This window comes from Octopus bimaculoides, chromosome 11 (genome assembly GCF_046866305.1).
Source record: "Octopus bimaculoides isolate indiv1 chromosome 11, ASM4686630v1, whole genome shotgun sequence".
NCBI classification, from domain to species: domain Eukaryota; kingdom Metazoa; phylum Mollusca; class Cephalopoda; order Octopoda; family Octopodidae; genus Octopus; species Octopus bimaculoides.
In genome coordinates this window covers 68,731,467-68,753,515 of record NC_142938.1, presented here as the reverse complement: position 1 = coordinate 68,753,515, position 22,049 = coordinate 68,731,467, and the positions used below count along the sequence as shown (strand labels likewise).

General features: G+C 36.0%; 1 protein-coding gene and 1 non-coding gene across 10 annotated transcripts in view; both read left to right on the top strand.

Annotated features, from left to right (window-relative positions):
• LOC106879700 (calpain-9) overlaps window positions 1–22,049 on the top strand; it is a 154,712-nt gene that overhangs the window by 56,323 nt on the left and 76,340 nt on the right. For 5 of the 9 annotated variants that reach the window (XM_089360311.1, XM_089360308.1, XM_089360307.1 and 2 more), the window contains exons 2-5: window positions 6,904–6,973; window positions 8,760–9,012; window positions 11,014–11,182; window positions 15,906–15,986. In XM_089360311.1, coding sequence (XP_089216437.1) covers window positions 6,904–6,973; window positions 8,760–9,012; window positions 11,014–11,182; window positions 15,906–15,986 — 573 coding nt within the window. Of the gene's footprint in view, window positions 1–6,903; window positions 6,974–8,759; window positions 9,013–11,013; window positions 11,183–15,905; window positions 15,987–20,638; window positions 20,657–22,049 lie in introns of all 9 variants that reach the window. The other 4 variants (XM_089360309.1, XM_089360306.1, XM_089360303.1 and 1 more) reach the window with 1 other exon arrangement.
• Window positions 11,746–12,034, top strand: LOC149133390 (signal recognition particle RNA). The gene has a single exon (XR_016243785.1).

Sequence of the window (22,049 nt, the reverse complement as noted above, 5' to 3'; positions counted from 1 at the left end):
AATTCACTGGTTTTTGTCTGGCCAAATAGGTATTTTACAGTATTTTACAGTATTTGGTTACATTTTACAGCATTTTACAGTATTTGGTTACATTTTACAGCATTTTACAGTATTTGGTTACATTCTTTTAACTACTAACTTCAGATCTCATCAAAGTTCACTTTACCCTTCATCTTTCTAGGATTATAAAAACTGACCATGTAGTTGGGTTGATTTAATGAACCTTTATGCGCTCCACCAAATTTGCAGCCTTGCAAAAATTCAGTATTGTCTAAACCCCAAAATTATCCTTGATTGGACAGACTATAAATTTCTTTTAGTTATTTTTAATCAGATGGGAATCAAGGGCTCTCTGAGACTGGTGATGGGACCTGGCCCAAAATGTTAGTTAATTCATCTTTACATGAAGAAAAAGGGCTAATTGTATAAGCAGAAAAGAAAGATAAATCTCCTTCTAGACTGGATGTGACACTGTCAAAGGTGGCATTCTCAGAATGCTTTCAGTGCTTGAGATGTTTGTTCTGCATGAATTGTGCAGACAATGCCTTGTCACTGTTATCATCATAAAATTCAGTGACTGGGCCATTTGGAAAGTTGTAAACCAACCAGTCAGCAATACTATTGTTCCTTCTAATTTGTGATATAAAATTTAGAAACAAAACTAAAAACAAAAATTAGTATAATCAATAGATATTCGTTCATGCCGAATAAAAGATTTTGTTGGTTAATTAATTCACCACGTGATTAAAATATCAAGTATACCTGATTTTGCTAATTACATCTTTTAATGTAAGAGCTTAGAAAATCATTTTGCATGGTGATGATGTCAATGGGAGTAGGGGTGGCAACGGTGGCAGTGGTGACTCATCTGTTGATGGAATGATTATAGGTTTTCCAGCTAGAAACTTTGAAAGCAATGGTAATTTATTGTATGGCACCATCAAAACTTAAATCTTCTCTACCACCTACAAATAATTCAACAGCATAAGAATGGTTGTTGTTATAAGACTAAGGGTACATCTGTACAAGGAACTCTGCAATGCAAAGGACCATCTGGGTTCCTATATTATCATCTGGTCAGAGGCAACACTTACATCATAAAATATTAAATTTAACTATTAATTCAAAAATGTTTTCTTCAAATCGACAAAGAACATTTTGTCATCTTTCTGGGCTGAGAAAATTGTCTCAATTCACTTCATTGTTTTTAAATTGAATTTTTAATGTTGATGACAATGACAAGGGACTGTGTGTGCAACTTGGGTAGAACAAATATTACAAGTGGTGAAAGCACAGATTGATAAGTATTCTTGCTGATGCTTACATGTCATGCTGCTGAAACACATCTCCAAAAAGAAGGTACACACATACATATAAGTGTGTGTGTGTACATATACACACATGGTAAAGATGCATGGCCTCGTGGTTAGGGTGTTGAATTTGCAATCCTAAGATCATAGTTTCATTTTCCAAACAAGTGGTACATTGCATTTTTGAGCTAAAACTTCATTGCGCATCACTCTAGTTCACTCAGCTTTAAATGGATAACACTGCAATGAACTGATGTCACATTTAGGAGAAATGTTGGCCTACCCACCTTCACGGCAGGGTAGCATCATTCAAAAGCTAAAACAAGGTGAGGACAGACATTATGACCAGTGGAGTGTATCATTTGATAGTTGATACCGTGACATATATAAACACACACACACACACATACATACATATACGAATATAGATAAGACAAATGAGAAAGAGAGAGAGAGAGAGAGAGAAAGAAAGAAAGGCAGATACAGAGATATAACAGGCTTCGGTGTCATTTCTGCCTATCATTTATCCACTTGCCAGGCATTGCTGAACATCAAGGCTATAGTAGAAAACACTTGTCCACAATAACTTACAGTCAGATTGAACTGAAAACCACTTGCTTGTATAGATAATTTGCTAACCACACAGCCATACCTGATTGGTGCTATTTCAGTTATATTTTGCTTGTTGATGGTTGTGTATGGGATGTTTGTCAGGTGCTATTTTCGTTTTGGCTTCGAAACTAATTTCCTGACCCTGGTCGCCATTCTCTTTGACACTTTTAAACTCAAGTCAGTCAGTTTACATTACCGTGTAATGGTGGTAGTCATGGTAGTAATGGCAATGGACACTGGTGGTGAAGGTGGTTGTGGCGGTGACAGTGATGAAGGTGGTGATGGTTGTGGCAGCAGTAGTGGAGGAAGAGGAGGATGGTGGTGAGTGGCATTGGTGGTGTTTGCGAAAGTGGTGGCGGTAATGGTGGTTGCGAAGGTGGTGGCAGTTATTGTGATGGCGGTGAAGGTGGTGGCACTAGTAGTAGTGGTAGTGGTGAAGGTATTGATGGGGGGTAACAGTGCTGGAGGTGGTGGTGGTGGCATGGGTAATAGAGAGGAGTCTACAAGTGAACGTTCTAGTTTATAGACTTAACCTTCAGGTAAGACGTAACCTGCTGTCTATGTCTACATCTAGAACTATTTAAAAATATCAGTAATTAATTTTCAGCACAAAGAGCGAACCATTTAACATCAAGCTTGATCCACACACTTCTGTTTTAGAATAAACATTACTGACTTTAACTTTGACAGCTTTTCACTCTGCTAAAAGTTAATGAAAATACTCGGCAATTATATAAGTGCAACCATAATGTTCTATGAAAAACCGCTGAAGTGTTGACTTCTGTGTTATCCTTAGGTAGGTCCTGATCCAGCAAGCTTATGATTAAAAAGGCTGCCAGTCATGACTACCTCATCTGATTTTTGTTTGTTTGTTTTTTTCTTTCAAACATAATGTTTGTAGGCTCACTTTATTTGATGTGGCCATTTCTTTTTTTTTTTTTTTTTTTCGAAGATTGTAATGGGTAAGGGTAAAAACCCCGTTTGGTCTGAATGACCATGGGATTACACCTAGAAAGTTCCCCTTCAAGGTACAAGTCCAGGTAAGGTTGTTTTATGGAAGACCAACAGTCATTCATGCATACCAGCCTCTTCTCTCCATGCCAAGCCATCAATGTTATCCAAAGGAAAGGCAAAGGGGCCGATACAGCTTGGCTCCAGTGACATCGCAACTCATTTCTACAGCTGAGTGAAGTGGAGCAACATGAAATAAAATGTCTTGCTCAAGAACACAACACACAGCCCAGTCTGGGAATCGAACTCACTACCTCATGATTGTGAGTCTGATGCTCTAACCACATAGCTATGTGCCTCCTACCAAAGATGATAAGTGTGTTGTTGTTTAACTCCACATAAGTCTTGACTCGGCTGATCTATGTTCAACATTCAGTTACATTTCAATTATGAGCATCTCAGCCTTTTTTGGGGTTTTTTTGCTTTGTTGCTAACCTATTGTATGTAGGGCCACATCATCTAGTTTTAACACTTTAGCATTTAAACCAGCTAATATCCAGCCCAAATATTTTATATTTCATGTTCAAACTAGCCAGAACTGTCCTCTTACACCTACCAAACAATGTCATTCTAGAAATTAACGATTACATCCTTAAAATCTTAAAGCTGCAAGATAATGCACGATTGATTTAAAAACAATGTGAATAAATACGAATCACATTTGACAGTAATTTGAATGCTGAAGGGTTTAGATGGTAGAGGTGTAAACTGAGGGAAACATGGCTAGTGTTTCCAACGGGTCAAGCAACTAGATAGTCTACCTCATTTGGCTTGATGTGTACTTTCATGTAGTAATTGTGTGTGTGTGTGTGTTTGTGCATGCATGTGCATGCATGTCTCCTTGTCTTGACATCATGAGATTGTTGTAAATGAATATCATTTCCAATATTCTGCAAAATTGGGTCTGGCTCTGGTGAAATATTTCTTTGCTTGGAAATGGGTAAGGTTTGAAAATGGGCATGGCATTCAGCTGTAGAAAATCTACCCCACTAAACTCCATCTGATCCATGCAAACCTGGAAAAGTGGACAAATAAATGGTGATGATGACAAACAGAGTGAGGGAGAGAGAGAGGTTGTATGGTTACAAAGTTTGTTTCACAACCGCATGGAGTTGAGTTCATTTCCACTGCAAGACACCTTGGGCAAATGTTTCCTACTAAAGCCCTGAGATTGTCAATGCCTTGAAAGTTTATTTGGTCAATTGAAATTGTAAGAAGCCTATTGTTGTGTGTGTGCATGCATATGCAATATTAACACACCTAGGCTTTGCTTGTTACTACTAGTAATGTGATGTTTACACACCTTGTTGACATTACAATCAATAGCTCTGTGCTTTCAAATAACCTGTGAAATGAAAAATTCCTTACTTGAAAAACAGGTAAGGATTAGGAACAGGAAGAGTATCTGGCCACAAAATCCTATCTCAAATAAGTCTTCAGCCAACACATGCTAGCATAGAAAAATAGAAGTCATACAAATGAATGAATAAATATATATGTTTGTAGGATGCCAGGAAGTTACCTTTCTGGTTTTTTCCAATGTCATTTGCAATATTTATATTCAGCTCTGTTTTCTAATAAAACAGTTATCAGTTATTTTTAAAATTTTATGTCTGTATGTATATATGTGTGTGAGTGTGTGTACGTATATATATATATATGTGTGTGTGTGTGTGTGTATGTGCATTTGCGTATGTGTGTGTGTATATGTGCATTTGCATATGTATGTGTGTGTATGTGTTATGTATGCCTGTGTGTGTATGTGTTATGTATGCCTGTGTGTGTATATGTATTTATGCCTGTGTGTATATATGTATGTGTATGTATGTATATATGTATATGTATGCCTGTGTGTATATATATATATATGTATTCGTCCAACCCATGCTAGCATGGAAAGCGGACGTTAAACGATGATGATGATGATGTATGTAAGCATGTGTGTATATATGTGTATGCTTGCATGTGTGTATGTATGTGTATATGTATTTATGTATATGCATGTATGTATGTAATGCATTTTGTGCACAGTAGCATCACTGATTATTGATCTCTCGTGAATCACAATCATTGGTTCACTGCATTTTCAGTGGTGAAAGCAACAATTGAAAGTCTGTGCAATTCAAGCGGAATAAATCCCACAAGACAAACTTTTGTTGGACTCTAATTTATTGATTTTTTTTCTCAACAACATGTATATTTACATACATGAATGTACATAGCATGTGAGCATGCATACACCCATGCTCACACACGTACATACGTACATGATTGCTGCAACCTGATTTCAAGCTCTACCGTTGCCTGATTGTCTCTTAATCATGAGCTGTATGGATGTGGCTTTTCAGTTCTACTAGGAACCTACACTGTTTTGTACAGATGTGGCGCTAGGATGGGCACCTCTTGCAGCTGGTGTTCAAAGAGTTATTACATACACTGAATATATATATATGTATATATCTTTTACCTTGTTTCAGTTGTTTGACTGTGGCCATGCTGCAGCCAGTGCCTTGAAGGGTTTAGTCAAGCAAATCGATCCCAGTACTTACGTGTTGAAGTCTGTTACTTATTCTATCGGGTACTTTTGCTGAACTACCAAGTTAGAGAGATGTAAACAGACCAACACCACTTGTCAGGTTGTGATGGAGGACAAACGCATGCACAAAGACACACACACACACATACAAAACAGACTTCTTGGTCAATCCAAGACCATTGTAGAAAACACTTGCCCAAGGTGCCATGCAGTGGTACTGAACCAGGAATTATGTAGTTACAAAGTGATCTTCTTAATCACACATCTAAGCATAAACAATAAAACTTCTTACCACATGTGTGTGTGTGTGTGAGTGAGTGTATATACACTTACACACACTTCCAGTCACTTCAGGCATGTAATCACTCACATACTTTTCCTGGACTCCTTCTTCAGACCTTTCCTTTCTCCTCTTTCTGATGAAGAGCTGTGCTCAAAACATTAAAAAAAACCACTCTTTTTGCCATCTTTACTGAGCATCAAGCTATTGCATTCTATATGTATGTCCTTTTGTTGTTTTGCTATTTTCAGTGTCTGATTTGACACTTTATGTATATATATATATATATATGTGTGTGTGTGTGTGTGTGTGTGTCATGGTGCCATGTAAAAAGTCCACTCTGCCCGGTGGTTGGTGTTAGAAAGGGCATCCAGCTGTAAAAACCCTGCCAAAACAGACACAGAAGTCTGGTGCGGTCTTATACCTGGCCAGCTCCAGCCAAACTGTCCAACCCATGCCAGCATGAAAGGTGGGCATTAAACAATAATTCTCTATATTGAATACTCAATGTTTCATATATTCAATAAGACATTCAATACTTCATTTCATTTTACCATTTATTTTTACATTATGTATTATATATTCCATATTCTATATCCCACATTAATTTTACAAGAATATAAATAAAACATAAAAAACAGACAGAGTTGGAACTCTTTTAAATAAAATAATATATTCCTCTATACACGATCATACAAAACACTTTTTTTTGTATATATTTTTATTCACATATATATATATATATATATATATATATATATATATATATATCATCATCATCATCATCATCATCGTTTAACGTCCGCTTTCCATGCTAGCATGGGTTGGACGACTTGACTGAGGACTGGTGAAACCGGATGGCAACACCAGGTTCCAATCTAAATTTGGCAGAGTTTCTACAGCTGGATGCCCTTCCTAACGCCAACCACTCAGAGAGTGTAGTAAGTGCTTTTACGTGTCACCTGCACGAAGGCCAGTCAGGCGATACCGTTCATATATATATATATATATATATATATATATATATACATATATATATACTGTTTTATATAAACACTGATCTTTCAAATTACTTTCTTACAAGTTTGTTAATTTGTTTCATTGTTTTAAAATCTTTTTTTTTTACTTCATTTTGTTTTGTTTTCCATTTGTAGGAAATCTGTGAAGACCCAAAATTCTTTCTTGGTGGTGCCTCCCGATTTGATGTAAAACAAGGAGAACTTGGTAAGTTGGTTTTATTTCCCAAACTCTCAAAAGATATTCTAAACTAGTACAGTTTATTTCATTCCCATTATGGCAACCACTACTTGGCTTTAACAACTAGCAGCATATAATTTAGTTTCTTCACCAATTACTTTACTGAAAATACAATCTTACTATTTTTGTTTGTGTTTAATTTAGAACTTGCATTCCAGTGTAATTTTTCTTATTCACTATTTATTTAATGAGAATTTCAAGATTAATTTGGAACTAATTGTTGTAATTACACTGTAAGGTGTGTTATGTAATATGTGATATATGTACTATAAACATAACAGGTCATGGTTTTCAAGTCACGCCACTGATTGTTCTCTCTTCATAAAACTTTGTAACGTCACACCCTATTAAAGTTTAGTAATGATACTTTTGTATCCTTCCATACATTGGATATACAGATTTCACGAAGCAGGGATAGACACAACTGTCTTCACACGACTTCAAATTACTCCACTACACACGATGTCTTGCAAACAACTCGCACATGCAAGTGCTACCAGTCGAGAACTCCGCATACCGGAAGCCGGCAAGTGTATGGGGTCATCAGGAGAGAATGCGCGCCGTTTCGGGGCCTACATCTCGACGGCATCAATGTGCACCGGCCCCACTCACTGATATGAGGCCCCGCTTGCTAGATCAACTGGTTATTAAAAACAAAGCTCAATATTTCTCTAGCCATCACTCATCGTCTCTTTTTAACCAAATCCAGTGGCTAGCCTTCTCCACTGTAATTTGGATACCACTCATGGTGGTATTTACCTTACAATGAGTTAGGCCTAACGATAACAGCAGTCGTCTCACACTGTGTCCTACAAACCCTCTACATCCAATTTCGATTGGAAAATGCTCCGCTTTCCAGCCTGCGTCTTCACAATACTCCAATAAATACAAACTCTCAACAATCTCAGCAACTTCCTACAACTTCCATGCACTCCCAGTGACTGCTACAACCTCTCTCATCTCAACTAATACACAACTTTTTGTAAGATTTCGGCTTGTCCAGTATTCCAATCCCACAGGGCTGTCAATGACTCTCACCACAAAAGATACATAAGTGGAGGCATAGCTGTGTGGTTAAGAACTTTGCTTCACTGTCACATGATCTCATGTTCAATCCCACTGTATGGCACCTTTGTCAAATGTTTTGTTTTTTTTCACTATAGCATCATGGCCAACCAAATCCTTGTGAGTAGATTCGGTTGATGAAAACTGAAATGCCTGTCATGTACATATAAACAGATATTTCAGTTTGCTTCAAATTTAACCTGTTTTGTGTTACTTTGATAACATTTGTGTTAGCATAAATTTTCTGGATATATTGGTGTAATTGGTATTTTGTACCCTTTTTTTTTCCCTATATTTAACCCTTTAGCATTCAGATTATTCAATCAAATGTGATGCTTATTCATTCACATTATTTTAAGCTGATCATGCATTATCTCATAGCTTTGAAATTTCTATGATATGATTGTTTCATTTTTAGAATGTCATTGTAAGGTATGTATGAGAGGCCAGATCTGGCCAGTTTGAAGATGAAACAAGTAGAATATTTTGGTTGGTTATGGCCAGTTTAAATGTTAAAGAGTTAAGCCATTTGTTCTTAAGAAATAAAACACTTTTTTTCATATGCATCAGTGAGAAGTTTCAAATTTGAATGTAGATGAAATTACACCTGCAATCAAACAGTCCTGCACACCTTATGCGGAGGCTCACACCCTCATTGACAGATTGTTCTTTTTTATTATTATTTCAGGTGACTGTTGGTTGTTGGCAGCTGTTGCCTCTCTTACCATTGATCAGAAATTACTGTTTAGAGTTGTACCACTTGGTCAAAACTTTCAGGAAAACTATACTGGCTGCTTCCGCTTCCGTTTCTGGCATCAAGGAGACTGGATCGATGTCGTTGTTGATGACAGGATACCAACGTCTTATGGACAGTTGATTTACATGCATTCTGCTGACAAGAATGAGTTCTGGAGCGCTTTGTTGGAAAAAGCTTATGCTAAGTAAGCAACTTTGTTGTAGTATCATTTCTCTTGATTGTATGATTGTTTTTTGTTTTCCCCTGTTTGGTCTAGTGGAAGGTTTTATGTCTGTCACTTTTAGAAACCCTCCAAAAAAAATCAAGTTGAAGCAGTTAATGTTCCTCTTGGACAGTTGCATGGTGATTGCTGCTAGCAGACTGAGTAATCTGGTCAGATTTGTTCAGCTCTGTTTTAGAAGTTATATGATGGAAGACATTCCAACCATAACTATCATTGCTTTTATTCAGATATTTTATATGAAGAATAATATTATCTAAAGTGTCTTTTGTATGTTTTAAAGTATTAAAAGTAAATTATTTGAAGATTTGGTTGCTATTTCTAGCATGTTAAATGATTGTGTACAAGATGCCCTGTTAGCTTGCATTGTTCCAATGTGACTTTGTGTAGCGAGCAGTAACTTTAATTCAACTTTGCTCGCTATCCTCTGATTCCTCCACCAGAGGGATGCTGGGTAAAAAAATATGGCATGAGTGAGGAAGCATGACGAGTGTACCTCTGGTGTGTTTCAATTGTACCCACTGACTGACATGAAACACTTGATAAGTATCACAAAGCTTTCATCATCAAATGCACAGACGTAATTAACATAACGAGTCGGTAAACAGCCATTGAAGTGGTTGTGTTTTTTTGTTTTATCATCCCCGCCCCCAATATCTAATTACAACTATTTTAACAAGTCACCACCTCCTTACAATTAATTGGTTCAGTATATACTTATATGCCTGAAATAAGAATATAACGAGAGAGAGAGGCAGAAAGAGGCTGGAATGGGATTATTTATATCCATTTTGATACCAACTCATCTGAAACCGATTCTGGTTCTAGGACACAAAATCCCCTTGATATATAGCGTTATTCATATTTAAATTTAAACCTTCCAAAATTTCATGTAAGAACCTTTTGTTCTTAAGCTAGTATTTGTTTTAAAGTTTGTGTTTGGAATGGCAGATTAACAGAATCATTGGAATGTCAGACAAAATTCCTGACCGTATTTCTTCTGTTTCTTTTTTTCTTTCTTTTCTTCTTTTTACTTGCTTCAGTCATTGGACTGCGACCATGCTGAGTTACCACCTTGAAGGGTTTTAGTAACAAAAAATCAACCCAGTTTTTACTTTTTAAGTCTGGTAGTTATTATATCGGTCTCTTTTGCTGAAACACTAAGTTAAAGGAATTTAAACCAGCATCAGGTGTCAAATGGTGATGGGCAAAGACACACACACACACACACACACACAGATGATGGGCTTCCACGCAGTTTCTGCCAACCAAATTCTTTCACAAAGTATTGGTTGGTCTAAAGCTATAGTAGAAGACACTTGCCCAAGGTGCTATACAATAGAACTGAACCAGAAACCATGTGGTTGAGAAGCAAATTTCTTTACCACATATTGTAAACTATATAAATTTTTCAACCCATTTTTACTCTGGCTATAATATGCTTTATGAGCAATTACCTCTTCTGCTAATTATGTGACCTCAGTAACAGAAGAAGTCAACTACATTTAGTAAGCCAGCTGGACATTTAAGAGGGCCTATTTCTAGTATACACTTAATGAGTATTAATTCAGAACATCTGCCACATGCAAAGCTTGCCTTCTCAGACCAAACCCACATGGTGCAAGAAGGTGGGAATAAAGAGGATATGGACAGAGGATGGAGGGGAAAGGGTAGGTAATTTCATAAGAGTACAAAAAGAGGGTAATAGATGGTTAAAGATGAGGGTAGAAGTGAATGTAGTGAGTGATGAACAAGGGTGAAGATCCAATTGATATCTGAACAAATTATAATATTGTAAACTATATAAATTTATCATATTTGTGAATACTGTCTTTTTTACATTGATTGTTATGTGCTCACATACACGTAAATATAATTTATATATCTGTATAAATTATGGTATAAATGTAGCATACTTTGTTATTTATTTTTTTGTTACTCATTCCTTATTTCTCTCTCTCTCAGGCTTAATGGATGCTATGAAGCCCTTAAAGGTGGAAATAGCTCTGAAGCTATGGAAGATTTCACTGGAGGTGTTACAGAAATGTTTGACCTCAAAGACTCACCAAAAACCCTGTTCCAAATCATGTTGAAAGCTTTCCAGAGGTCTTCTCTCATGGGATGTTCTATTGATGTAAGTATTTGACACTTAACAAAAGTAATTGGTTGTCAGCGAAACTAATTGTTTACAGAGATAGTTAAATAATGAACTAGGGCAGTGACTAAATATTTTGTAATTAATGCATACACATTTGAAAAATTACTGTTATAAGTACAGGCGTAACTGTGAGGTTAAGCAGTTCACTTCCCAACCCTGTAGTTTTGGATTCAATCTCATTGCATGACAACTTGTGTAAGTGTAATCTTCTCTAGCCTCAGGTCAACCAATGCCTTGTGGGGTAATCTAACAGTTGGAAACTGCAGGGCAGCCCATCATGTTTGTGAGAGCATGCAATGTGCAAATACATGAATATTCCGTGTTGTCATCCTTCGAGTGAAGTAGTGCTGATGTTAATGTTCTTTATTGACATTTTAACCAGTTGCTCTATGCTTTCAAAGATCTGTGGTAATAAGGAAATCTCTTACATGAAAAACAGTTTAGTGTTAGCAACAGGTAGAGCATCCAGCCATAAAATCTTGCCTCAAATAACTCTCCATCCTAACCCTTGCTAGCATGGCAAAACAAACATTCAACAAAAGAGTTGTGGTGTGCTCCTGTAATCCAGCTATTCAGAGGCTTGGTTGGTTTGCCTGTTTGAGGATGGGAGTCTGGGTAATCAGTCTTCTATGGCAATCAGGTGTCCAAACTAAGCTTAGCATTTAACTGGAGAGGGAGCTCATCAGGACCAGGTTGTCTAAGAAGGGTCAATTTGGCCCAGGGCAGAAGCACAGCAGACAAAAGACCCCATGTCGAGCAGCAGTGGGATCATGCCTGTGAATAGTCATCAGCTGGCAGCTTGTTTGACATAACCAAACTGCTATCTTTACATACAATTAACACAAGCTGAAGAAAAGGTGGGTGAAAACTGAGAATAATCCAAACCCAATACCCAGAGAAAGACATGGGTGCTACTTCCAGACCCACAGCTACAGAGAGTATATCTCATCATCATCATTCTGTCTCCTCCATACTTTCATGGGTTGGACAGAATTTGTTGAAGTAGATTTTTTATGGCCAGATGCCCCTTTAAGATAATTTTTCCCTATGACTAGACATTTCCACATAAGACTGGAAAATGAGGGACACCATTGGCATGATGTTGACATTGTTTACAACTATTGTGTGATGGCAAGGAGATAGTAACACACACATATGCAACATGCACATGCATGCACACAGATATATATATAAACTAGTATTCTCTCAGTTATGATGACAAGGGTTCCAATTAACATGCAAGTGGCTGAGCACTCCACAGAAACGCATACCCTTAACTTAGTTCTGAAGGAACTGAGACAGAGAATGTGACATAGTTGGCCCCTTTGAATCACAGGTACAACTCATTTTTGCCAGCTGAGTGGAGTGGAGCAATGTGAAATAAAGTGTCTTGCACAAAGATACAACATGCTCTGGGAATTGAACTCATGACCTTATGATTATGAACTGAATACCCTAACTACTAAACCACTCACCTTCACACACACACATATATATATATATATACACGTGCACACAAACAACAGGCTTCTTTTAGTTTCCATTTACCAAATTCAGTCTCAAGGCTTTAGTCAACCTGGGGCTATAGTAGAAAACGCTTGCCCCAAGTGTCATGCAGCAGGACTTAACCTGAGACTATGCTGTTGGGAAGCAAACTTCTTACCACACAACCACAGCTTACAGTTAATTGAATCAATAATCTTTTTCTCTCTGTGTAGTTTGGAACAATAACAGAAAGCATTATTCATTCAACTGTCTTACTTTTACTTTCTGTTTGCACTGCACCAATCAGCACAGGTCAGAGTACTTTGGCAACCCTGCTGTTTTCTTTATACTGCGTTTTTCTATTGTATTGAAGGTTCTCTCTGTGTTTAGTACCTTGTCTTTTGTGTTCAGTATCCTATGTTTTGAATCAGTTCTGAAGTATGGGTTCTATTATTTAATCATTGGTGCTTCAGTTGCTGTAGACTATGTCTTTGAATTCATTTTTTACCACCAATTGGCAAAAATTTCTATAAAGTTTCTTATAAGCTTTCCTGTAATTGCCATTAGACCTAGTAAGATAAAGATGAATACATACGTATGTGTGTGAGGCTTCCATACAGTTTCTATCTACCAAATTCACTTGCAAAGCTTTCGATTGGCCCAGGGCTTTAGAAAATGACACTTGTCCAAGTGCCAAGTAGTGGGGCTGAACCCAAAATCTCATAGCTGTAAAGTAAATTTCTTAATTATGCCTGTGCCTTCATGCCATATATATATATATATATATATATGTATGAGAGAGAGAGAGGTGCGTGGCTTTAGTGGTTAGGGTGTTGGACTCATGATCATAAGATTGTGGTTTCAATTCCTGGACTGGGCGATGCATTGTGTTCTTCAGCAAAACACTTCATTTCACATTGATCCAGTCCATGCAGCTGGCAAAAATGAATAATCCTTCGGCAGACCAGCATCCCACCCATATGGGGAATATATATGCCACTGAAACCGGGAAACTGGCCCTTATGAACCTAGCATGGCTCAAGAAGGAAACATTAATTTTATTTTACACACACACACACACACACACACACACACACACACACACACATATGCTATATATGAAAGTATAACAAATGAACAGAATGGCAAGAACTGATAAAGTTGCATTTGAAATTAAAGTTTAACCCTTTAGCATTTAAACTGGCCATATCGAACAAAAATATTCTACTTGTTTTATGCTCAAACTGGCCAGATCTAGCCTCTCACACCTATCCTACAATGTCATTCTAAAAATAAATAACCACATCAGCAAAACCTTGAAGGTATGAAATAATGCATGCTTAATTCAAAACAATGTGAAGAAACAAACCTTACATTTGACAGAGTAATCTGAATGCTAAAGGGTTAATCACACACACAAAAACAAACGCATAAATATTGAGAGAATTTTTTTGTTGTTTTTTTTTTTACTTCCTCTTATATATAAAAATAGCAATATTTTTTTTTTTTGTTTTTGCTATGGAAACAAGGGGTAATAAAAATTGCAAGCTTCATTACCATTGCCATAGAAACAGAATTAATTATGTAGGAGCTGTTCACTCCTACACGCCTTCTTCTTCTTCTTCTTCCCCTCGTTATTCTTCCTTTCACTCAAGTATTTTCCCTATCTTAATATCTTCTCTAAAGTAATTCCCAGGTGACATTCTAGTTATCTTTATATCATAGCTACACTAGAAATGAAAATTAATCTGTTTACGCTTCATGTTTTTTTTTTCTTTTGGTATTTCATATTTACATTATTCTCTTTCCGGATACTTATTTGGTATTATGCCAAAATGATCTGCAATGCGACTCATAGCCTGCTATATTCTGCTATTCTACCATTTTTTTAGACCAAATCCCACTGTTTTTTATTTATTTGTTTGTTTGTTTTTTCAATTTTTTCTTTCTTTTTTTTTTCTTTTTGATGGTACTAATCTTCGCATTATTTTTGTGTCTCATCAAATTCTGCCGAGGTCAACTTTGCCTTTCATCCTTTCGGGGTCGATAAATTAAATACTAGTTGCGCACTGGAGTCAATCTGATTGACTGCCCCACCACTCCCACCAAATTTCTGGCCTTGTGCCTATAGTAGAAAGGATTATTTTTGTGTCTCAGATTTAACAAAGAATTTATCTTTTACTTGTTCCAGTCTTTTGACTGTGGCAATGCTGGAGCACTACCTTCAAAAATTTAGTCAAACGAATCAATCCCAGTACATTTTAAAGTTTGGTACTTATTCTACCAGTCCCTTTACCCAAACCACTAAGTTATGGCAATGTAAACAAACCAATACCTGTTGACAAATAATAGGGGAACAGACATACACACACACACACACATACATGATAGGTTTCTTTCAGTTTCCATCAACCAAATTCACTCATTGCTTGGCCTGGGGTTATAGTAGAAGACACTTGCCCAAGATGCCACACAGTAGGACAGAACCCGAAATCATGTGGTTGAGAAACAAACTTGTTACTACACAGCCATGCCTGCACCTACTTCAGTAATTAAACAATATCAATTTTTAATAATTATCCATTATTCCGTTCAAGTGTTTGGCCTAGTTGTGATATAAACTGTGCAGTGAGATGGTGGGGTGGAGGGCATGTTGTTGATCAAACTATGGTGAATGGGTATTGTTCTTGCTGATGTTTAACCCCAGGTCAGTAAGCGGACCTAAACATCCTATGACTGTATAATAAAAGAGTATAATGGAGACGCAATGGCCCAGTGGTTAGGGCAGCAGACTCGCTGTCATAGGATCGCGGTTTCGATTCTCAGACCGGGCGTTGTGAGTGTTTATTGAGCGAAAACACCTAAAGCTCCACGAGGCTCCGGCAGGGGATGGTGGCGAACCCTGCTGTACTCTTTCACCACCACTTTCTCTCACTCTTACTTCCTGTTTCTGTTGTGCCTGTAATTCAAAGAGTCGGCCTTGTCACACTGTGTCACGCTGGATATCCCCGAGAACTACGTTAAGGGTACACGTGTCTGTGGAGTGCTCAGCCACTTGCACGTTAATTTCACGAGCAGGCTGTTCCGTTGATCGGATCGACTGGAACCCTCGATGTCGCTAGCGACGGAGTGCCAACAACAACAACAAAAGGGTATAGAGTCAGTCGGGGATTTTGTTTTCAATTTTCTATGATATTTGTTTTTCTTTTTCCAGGCTGATCCAAACCAATTAGAAGCCAAACTATCAAACGGACTTATTTGTGGCCATGCATACAGTATCACATGTTGCAAATTTGTAAGTATTTCCATTTATTATTATTATTATTATTATTATTATTATTATTATTATTATTATAATTTTGCTATTATTTTAATTGTTGGTGTTATTGTTAGTAGTAGTATTATTGTTATTTTTGTTACTATTATTATTATTATTTTTAATAGTTAAAATATTTAGGTTATTCTTTTATGTTTGTATTTATTCTATTTATTTCTTTATTTATGCAATAACTAAACTGGTTATTATTTCAGAATTCCTCCTGATTAAACAAATATATGTTTATACACACACACACATGGAAATTATATATATATATATATGTATATATATATATATATATATATATATATATATATATATATATATATATATATATATATATATATAATGTATACATATATATATAATATGTATACATATATATAATGTATACATATATACACACACACAGCCATCTTGTATTTTCATTGTTACTGATTATAATCAGCAAATTCTGGGAATACCATCTAATATTTTAGTTTATGTCCAATTTATTGCTTGCTTTAATAATAACAGTAATAAGGTAGTTGAATGTTTTAATCACAACAATAACGATGCTACCACTACAACTACTGCAACTTATATTAACACTAATTACTGTAATGTCGTTCATGGAAATGTTTTAAAAAATAGATTTGTATAACACTATGAAGATATGATAAATTAATCTGTAGAATTCTGTAGAAAAAAAGAGTAACATTTGCTATGCCTAACCAGCTTGTTTTTGGTAAAGTTATTTACAGAATTTGCTTTTAGAAGCTTGGTTTTGGGTTTTTTGTTGTTGTTGTTGTTGTTTTTAATTAGACAAAAGGAGAAACTCCTATGAAACCCAAGGTGGGGAGACTGATGCAGCTGATGGATGCTCAGTTCGAACTTCTGTAGTTGTTTTCGTTAGAAAACAAAAATACGGGTTGAATTCTGGAATAATGCATTTTGGGAAAAGAAGAATTTGGGTGGTGAGACATAGTAGAGGTGGCAGGAGGAGACACAGATATATCTGATAGGTGTGGGTAGAGATGGTATGTAGAGCAGAGGAATAAGGACCATGGGCCATTGCCAGTACCGCCTGACTGGCCTTCATGCCGGTGGCACGTAAAAGCACCTACTACACTCTCGGGAGTGGTTGGCATTAGGAAGGGCATCCAGCTGTAGAAACTCTGCAAAATCAGATTGGAGCCTGGTGTAGCCATCTGGTTCGCCAGTTCTCAGTCAAATCGTCCAACCCATGCTAGCATGGAAAGCGGATGTTAAACAATGAGGAGGAGGAGGAATAATGATATAAGAGGCATATAAAAGAAATAGCACATTCTATGAGCTTATGATTGATGCAGACAGTGTGTTGATGTATTAGAGTGATGGATAGAACGCTTTTGCAGTATTTGGTCCATTTCTCTGTGCTCTGAGTTCAAATACAGCTGAAGTCAACTTTTCCTGTCATTCTTTCTGGGTCAATAAAAAAATTTGACTCAACAGCTGTGGATTGATGGAACTTTTAGAAGAACAGAAGAGATGCCTTGCATTATCTGTTCCACTCCTTTGTGATGACAGTGTCAGTGACAGCTCTAGTGGCCTGCTGTATTAGCTTAAGTTGACTGCTTTTCTCTTAGATAAACATCATATACAGGTTTCATATAGATTATGCTTGTTCACAGAAGACTAAATAATTGTGTGGTATCATTAGTATTAGTGTGCAAATATGTGGAGAGGGCAGACTTGCATGTATAGGCAATTGCCAGTCTTCCTAAAAAATACCCTGCCTAAGCCTGCACATACATCGACTGATAGAGGCCCTACTTAGTGGTTGACATTATTGATTAATGAATCTTTGCTGATCAATCCAATGATTTTCTTTGGATAGAATTTGTGGATGTTTGCAAATGTAAACACAGCATCATCCAATATATATGTAAGTATTACTTGCATGTGAATCTAACTTAACCTGAATAGCTGGATGGTTAAGAAGTTGGCTATGCAATGACAAACTCCCAAGTTTGACTCCATTGCACAGTGTTTTGAATAAGTGTCTTTTACCCTAGCATGGGGTCAACCCAAGCCTTGTGAGTGATACTGGGTTGACAAAAACCTATGCTGAAGCCTGCCAGATAGACTGTATCTGTAATTTAAAAGTCGTTCATTGCCACACAGTATCATACTGATTCTGTCTGAGAATTACATTAAGGGTACCTAAAGAGACACATGCCTGTTGAATACTCAGCCAAGTCACTTACTAATTCAATGAGCAGATGGTTCAGTTGGCATAACAACTAAATACTCATCATTGAAACTAACAGATATCCATTTTAATTGAGCTTAGTAGAGGATCTGCTACTAATCAGAACTGAAATATTTGCTGGGCCTAAAGAGAAATTTGTAGTCATTATGAAACAGTTTTAATATTGTTATGTATTGTGAAGTCCCCATGGGACATCATCAGATATCTAATATTGAAGTACCTTCGTAGGTTTTAGTTATCTATTGTAGAACTATGGTTTCAAATTATTTCTTCTTTGAGACATGTAATATCATGTCCTCAGACTTTTGAAGGAAGAGTTTATGTTGTCATATTCTCATGATTTCAAAGTCTCTCTTTTACAAACAATATATCTCTGGTCTGAAATATTCAGATTTCATGTTGGTCATGTCTGTACACAGATGGCTAAGTTAGAAGCCAAGTGTGGTACTATTAGATTCAGTGTCTGTACATGTGGTTATAAGAGCAACTTTATCATCAATATACAGATAGAAGAACTTTGAATTAGAGTTATTAGTATATGGGCTGGAGAGAGTCCCAGCAATGTATTCTGCAGGTTGCTACTAATCCAAGAGATGAGATGGACAGAGCCCATAAGCAAACAATTTTCTCAGAAAGGACAAATAGGCTCAAAGACTTTCATGCCAAGAATAATATTCCTGTTGTCAAACAGATCATTAGTGCATGTTATAAAAGAGTCATTAGCTGATCTGGCTCTGTGGAAACAGCACTGGTGGTTAATGAAGAGAAAGACTTCTGGTGAGAAAGTAACTGTTTCTTTAAAACAGTTTCTATAACTTCTGACCTATTAGAAGTGAAAGTGAGAGAGTAACCAGTCAAAAGTTGGTAGGGTTGGTGAAGTTTCCCCTTTTTGGGATTGGAACACACTGTCATGTGTTTCCATGAATTGTCATAGATCCTTGTAGAGTGAATAGTTTGATGATGTTAGATAGTACCTTTGGAACAGAAAGGTTTGAATAGCTTGCAAAAGGTCGAAGCAAGCTTTTAAAAATAAAAGTTGAGTTTGATGAGGATTGGAGCTAAATCTAACTGGGGAAGATTGTATAACAGAGTTTATATAGTGGTGAGAACCCATATACATGTGGCATTTATTGTAAAGTTAGTTTGCTGTGTGCTGCTATATCTATATAAGGTCTATGTATGTATATACATATGTGTACATATATATATATATATATATATATATATATATATATATGTATATATATATATATATATATATATACTACACTCTCTGAGTGGTTGGCGTTAGGAAGGGCATCCAGCTGTAGAAACTCTGCCAAATTAGATTGGAGCCTGGTGTTGCCATCCGGTGTCACCAGTCCTCAGTCAAATCGTCCAACCCATGCTAGCATGGAAAGCGGACGTTAAACGATGAACGATGATATATATATATATATATATATATATATATATATATATATATATATATATATATATATATATAGAGAGAGAGAGAGAGAGAGAGAGAGAGAGAGAGAGAGAGAGAGAATAGTGGTACAACAATGCACCAATACTTACTGGAAATAGCAGTCAATAATATATAATTGAAGAAATTGGAGTCAACAAGAAGCGGTATAGTTGGACAAGAAAGAATATACCATAAATATATATATATAATGTTGGAAGGGCTAAAATTGTTGTGGTACCAGTTAACAGATAATGAAAGGAATGTCTCACATGTAGAATAAATTAATAATATGCTTATAATAATAAAATACAATATACCCCATCACTCATAAGCATATGTAAATAATATGTATATAAAATAAATGTACGCATACATTAACCTAGATTTAATAAATATTTCAAGTATTAATCTGTAATTGTAATATATTAGTAGTAGTATGATAAAAACAAATAACAAACAAGGCTATTATAGTTTGTTCAGACCATTAATTACATGTTTAGAAATGAAAAATGTGTTAATAGTTAGATGTACAATAGGTCTTGAACAGAGATCAAACCGATCAAAACATTGTGTAGATATGAAGATAAGCGATTTTTCATTTCTAAAGGTGAAGTTAATGGTCGATTAGTTATAAATAACTAATCTCAACTAATATGTAATTGTGTTTGAAATTCTGGGGGAAAATTCTTGAAACAGAAAGTTATCAATTCCATATGTTGTATAAATTAATTTACGATTTACTGTTATTGGACATTATATTAATAATAATTACTGCATTGATATAACCAAGTGATTGTATTGTTATGTTTTGATATGTATTATTTGTTATCCTGATGTTATCCTGAGGCTTGTGTATTGGGTTTTACTTCTTATGCTTGTATAATAATTCTCAGTTTCAATCAGTAATTCTCTGTCTATTTTTATCTCTGCTACTTATTCTCAAAGGCTGAGATTCCTAGCTATGTAAGCCAAATTTTGTTTTTGTATTCAGCATTTAAAATGCTCACTATCTGCTTTCCACCTGCAACATAGCAATATTTATTCACAAATACACTTTCACTCACTCACCTTCATAAGTATATATATATTTTTTTTTGTAGAATATTGTTATTATTGTCATTGTGTTTATGGTTTTGGTGTAAGATTAAAAAGTAAAAAAAGCAGGGGAAAAAAATCACATGTTTATTGTCTATGTTGGTTATTTTGAAATATTTATCTGTACCCAATTGATGCTTTAAGCTACATCTTTAGCACTAGCCAAAAGAAAACATCTTCATCAAAGATGCCATTGAGCCAATGGAAACTGAGCTTTGCTACAATCAATGCTTTCTATGTGCACAACATTTCCAACATATCGCTGGTAGTTTCTGTAGTAATTTGCAATAGCTTCTTTGTAGTTAGCTGCACTTAAATGCACTAAATATTCTTTCTCCATCTTGGAGACAAAATAATTAAATTTTAAGCAATTTCTTACAGGTAAAAGCAAAATCCATTTTCTGTATATTCTTTAAGTTTCTGGGAATTTCTTTTGTTTCTTGCATGATGGGTATTTCACAAGCAGAAATAATGTCATTTGGGTTGTGTCAGCCCCAAAATATACTTATGGAACCAAGTCTCAAATGGAACATTATTATTATATGTTGTTGAATGAAGACTAATTGTTTTAATTTCCAGTTGATATCATTCCTGTCTGATCACGTGACATTATACAGTATTTGAAGCATCTCTTTACATTTCGTGTATTTCATGAGATATCAAATAACTTGACAAAACTATTAATTTCACTACAGTTGTTATTTATATGTAAAGCACACTTAGTATCATCATCATCATTGTTGATGACAACAGTAAGAACTACCAGCAACAGCATCACTGATCAGAAGACAAGCCCAGGATATTGAATTTCTCTATGAAACATCCCATTTAGATAACCTGACCTTCTACAGTTGAAATCCCCACTAGATCTCCTGTTGCCTACCTATACTCAGTTCACTTTTTTACCCTGTAATCTTTGCCCCTCCTTATATTCCTATACCAACTATACCAACATAGTCATTTCTCTATGACATATCAGCTGGTAGTTTCCATAACCTGACACCTGCACTCCTCATTCTGCACTCAATGCTACACTCAATGATCCCTTGTAGTTCAGTTCACATTCACTATTCCATATGTATGTATATCCACATCTAGATTTTCTGTCTCTACTATATGAAATTGCAATCTTGTCTGGTCAATAAAAGAGCCCAATAGTAACCAAATCTATTTTAATTTACACTGTACCATCTTTAAAAAAGAAGGCCACACGAGGTAACATAATTCTAGAATCGGAATGTCTTTGAAAACAGTCATGTTG